Source organism: Penaeus vannamei, chromosome 2 (genome assembly GCF_042767895.1).
Source record: "Penaeus vannamei isolate JL-2024 chromosome 2, ASM4276789v1, whole genome shotgun sequence".
Lineage (NCBI taxonomy): Eukaryota > Metazoa > Arthropoda > Malacostraca > Decapoda > Penaeidae > Penaeus > Penaeus vannamei.
In genome coordinates, this window is record NC_091550.1 from 42,497,412 (window position 1) to 42,501,575 (window position 4,164).

Genomic DNA, 4,164 nt, shown 5'->3' on the forward strand with positions numbered 1-4,164 from the left:
ACTATTATTATGATTATTATGATTATTATTATCATCATTATCATCACTATCATTGATACTATTATCATTACTATTGTTATGATTGTTATTATCATTGTTACTATTATTATTATCTATTATCATTATTTTAATCATTATCATCATCAACAACAGTATCATAATTAGATCATTTTAGGAAGAACCTCATTTGCATAACAGATTTTATCTAATTTGAAAAAAAAGAAAATGAAGATAAAGAAGAAAAACATGCATTAGAAAAGAGGAGGAAGAAAACGAAGAAGAAAAGGAGACGAAGGAGAGCAAAGAGAAGAAGACGAAGAAAACCAGGAGAACAGGAAGATGATGAAGTAGATAGGAGAACAAGAAGAAGGAGGCGAAGTGGAAAAGAAAGAGCAAGGATAAGACGAAAAAGAAAGGAGAACAAGGAGACGAAGAAGAAAATAAAGAGAGCGAAGAAGAGCAGGTGAACAGGAAGGAGGAAAGGAGACTAAGGAAAGAAGAACAAGAAGGAAAAAATAAATAAAAAAGGAGACGAATGAAAGAAGAAAAGGAGGAAAAATAACAAAAAGGAGACTAGGGAAAGAACAAGAAAGAGAAATAAAGGACTAGAAGGAGATTAAGGAAAGAAGAACAAGGAGAAATAAAGAGCAAGGAGAATAGGGAAAGAAGAATGAGGAGAAAAAAGGAGAGAAGGAAAACGAGAGGAAGAGATTCCAAACACTTTCAAGGAGACCGAGGAAAGAAGAACAAGCAGGAGAATGAAAAGGAGAGAAGGAAAGCGAGAGTAAGAGATTCCAAGCACTTTCCAGAAGGCTTCGATCCCTGTTCCGATTCCGTCGCCAGAGAGCAGCTGCGGAGCGACGACGCGAGTGCTTGTGGCGAGCGACTCGTCCTCCGTCAAGTGGGAAGCGGCGTGGTAGTGAAGAATCTTTGGTATTCTAAGTCATTACAGAAATAAAGTACTCGTTTTCCCTGCTCTTAAAACTATCTAGCTGTTTGTAGTAAGCAACTAGTCCTCCGTCAAGTGGGAAGCGGCGTGGTAGTGAATAATTTTTGGTATTCTGTCATTTTATAAATAAAGTACTCGTTTTCCCTGCTCTTAAAACTATCTAGTGTTTTGTAGTAAGCAACTAGTCCTCCATTAGGTGGGAAGCGACATTTTAGTGAATAATTTTTGGTATTCTAAGTCGTGTAAATAAAGTACTCGTTTCCCCCGCTCTGAAGAAGTATCCAACTGTTTGCGGGGTTCTGCCAACGTAAAAGAGCTTGTTTCGTTCTTCCACTTTGATTTGTTTTGGTTTGAGGAGGAATATTATTTCAATTTTGTTCGTCTTATGTGTTCAGCCACTTTTTTTATATATTGATGTTTCATGGTCTGAAAGCCACCTAGTTTGCCAGTCAAAGACCTCCTCAGCCACAGCACTGTCAGAAGTAGCGTCGCACGCCCCTAACGTCAATTTTCTGTGAGGAAAGGATGACTATATCTGTAGTAATTGAATTAATAATGATGGAAATGCTAATGATAATGATAATAATAATAACAGTGATGATAATGATGTCAATGATGTTATTTACTGCAATAACAATGTGAGAACATCTTGTCTTACAGCTGGATTCTCGTGCGATCAGCAAGTGCAAGCAGCACCGGCGAGGATAACTGCCGTTTTGCGATGAGGTAATAACAAGCGAAAAAATATATCTAAGGTCCTCTCTATTTACAAGTGACTCCGAGAGAGAAAACGAGTAATTCTCAAAAATGAATGAATGAGAAATTGCGACGATAGTTCTTGGTGAGAAAAAGGGAAAAGAAAGAAAGGCAGAACATGTCTGTCCATGCTCGAAGCGGACGTCCAGCCACGCGAGAGGCCATTGACAATCTCAGTTAAAAGAAATATATAAATAAAAAGAAAAGAAAGAAAAAAGGGCGCTCAGAAAAGAAAAGAAAAGCAAATATGTCTGCGATTAGAGTGTACTTAAAAAAAGTTTTATCGAGAAACATTTATTGACAAGAGTAAATTACAGCGACTAGAAGACGACTCACTTGTGAAAACATGAACAGGACGAGTCAGCGATGTTGCAATGAATTTCCATGTGGAGGTGATGAGGCTGAAGCACAGGAAGCACCCTGGTTCTGCCTTGTGCCTTTGGCGTGAATTTAATGATGCTTGGGCTTGAAAAGTCTTCCTTTGGCGTCGGATATTTGGTGAGCAAGGAGCTTTTGGCAGAGCCGCCTGTGCCTTGAGGATGGAAGGGTCTTATGCATGTGGGTGGGGAGGAGGGGGAGGGTAGGAGGGGGCGGGGGCGTGGTAGGAGGGAGGGGGATGGTAGGGGGCGGGGGCGGGGTACGAGGCCTCTCCCTCGTAGGCGACGTTGGCGACGTATCCGTTGTCGTGATCGGCGGTGAATTCGACGATCTCGGTTCGGCCGTCGGGAAGAGCCACGCTGTAGGATCCGGAGGTGACGTGACCGTCGCTGGTCTGGGCGTGGGCGTAGTCGTTGCCCGAGTAGGGGTCCCTGACGGCGTAGCTGAAGTCGAAGGGCATTCCTGGCTGCTTGTAGGTCGGGTGAGGAGCGTGGTAGACGGGAGGATGGTCGGGACGGGGGACGGCGGAGGCCAGAGCCGCGAGGGCGCCCACCAGGAGGATCAGCTGCAAGAGGAAGTAAATAAAATCCACAAGTACGGTGAACGTCAAAAAATATATAAATAAAATAAAATGAGAAAATAAAAACATGAGAACGACTAGAACTTTGTAGGAAGATAGGAATATCCCGAGGAAAGTTACTGCAATTTCAAGAAATCTTTGTTCATTTAGATAGAATCAATAACACATATAAGAAATGAGTTTAATGAATACATTTTGGAAAAACGTCACGTATATTAAGAAATAAGGGAACTGAAGAAGAGGAAGAGGGAAATGGGGAAGGAAAGAGTTTTACAAGTTCGAAGGCCTGAAATATCTATCCTTTTCCCCCCAAAGCTACTCACTTTCGCAGACATGTTGGTGTTGGTTGCAGAGGAGCTGAGTGAGCTATGATGCTTGGCTGGAGGAGGAAGCCCCTTTTATACTCATCAAGGAAGCTGTGACGTCACTGTTACGAACACTGGATACTGCAAAGGCAAATGACGTTGATGACAGATACGTAAAAGCAGTTACATAATACCAAAGAAATAATTTCAGCAAAAAACATTTTAGCAACAAAATTATAATGTTTATCTTATCAAATAGTTATTAATGATAAAAAAGTAAGAACACAATTCGGTAACGATGGTTACAGTCATAAGGATGATACTGAATTAATAAAATAATTTATTATAGCAGCAGAGATATTGCTAATGCCGAGAACAGTAATAGGGTTAACGGTATTCACAAGATGAGAATAAAGATGTTTTACCACAACGGTGATGGTGCTGACAATGTTCTTGATCGTGATTATGATAATCATGATACTGATAATGACAATGGAAATGAAAATTATCATAATTATTCTTAAAAATGTAACAGTGATAATAACGATGATAGTAACGGCAATTATGACAATGGCAATAACACCAAATAAATCTAAAAGATTTGCAAAGCGGAAATGTTTTTTGAGTTTCCTCGTCAGAATAGCAGACTGTTGTACTAGGGTAAAAAGATGTCTGTCTATACATCTGATGATAATTATAATAGATAAGATGATACGACTACTACTGCTAATAATAATAGTTATCCTTATAATTTATTTTATTATTAACATCATTATCATTACTATCATCATTGTTATTTCTATTATCACTATGATTATGATTATCACTACTATCATTATTATTGACATCATTATCATTATTATTAATGTCATTACAATTGTCATTGTTATTAGGATTCCTATTGTAATTATTATTATTATCATCACTGATATCATCATAATCAATACTACTATTATTATTACTCTCTTCATCACTATTGCAATTATTATTACCATCATTAACATAGCAATTATTATTATCATTATCATTATTATTCTTGTTATGATCACTATCATTAACATCACCATGGTCACAACATGGCCTATGACTGTCATCTGGAGAAACCCATTTCTATAAGATCACACCTGAAGAAAGCGAAGGAAATCTGAAGAAGAAAATGATGAAGGACGAGGAGAAAGAGGGGGACGAGGAGGAAT

General features: G+C 38.7%; 1 protein-coding gene across 1 annotated transcript; it reads right to left on the minus strand.

Moving 5' to 3' along the window:
* Positions 1 to 1,880: 1,880 nt before the first annotated feature.
* LOC113828477 (cuticle protein 7-like) lies at positions 1,881 to 3,022 on the minus strand. Its single transcript, XM_027381459.2, has 2 exons — positions 2,987 to 3,022; positions 1,881 to 2,648 (listed from the first exon to the last, which is right to left on the minus strand). The coding sequence occupies exons 1-2, from the start codon at positions 2,996 to 2,998 to the stop codon at positions 2,256 to 2,258; spliced, it is 405 nt and encodes a 134-aa protein (XP_027237260.2). The 5' UTR covers positions 2,999 to 3,022; the 3' UTR covers positions 1,881 to 2,255.
* Between the last annotated feature and the right edge of the window lie 1,142 nt (positions 3,023 to 4,164).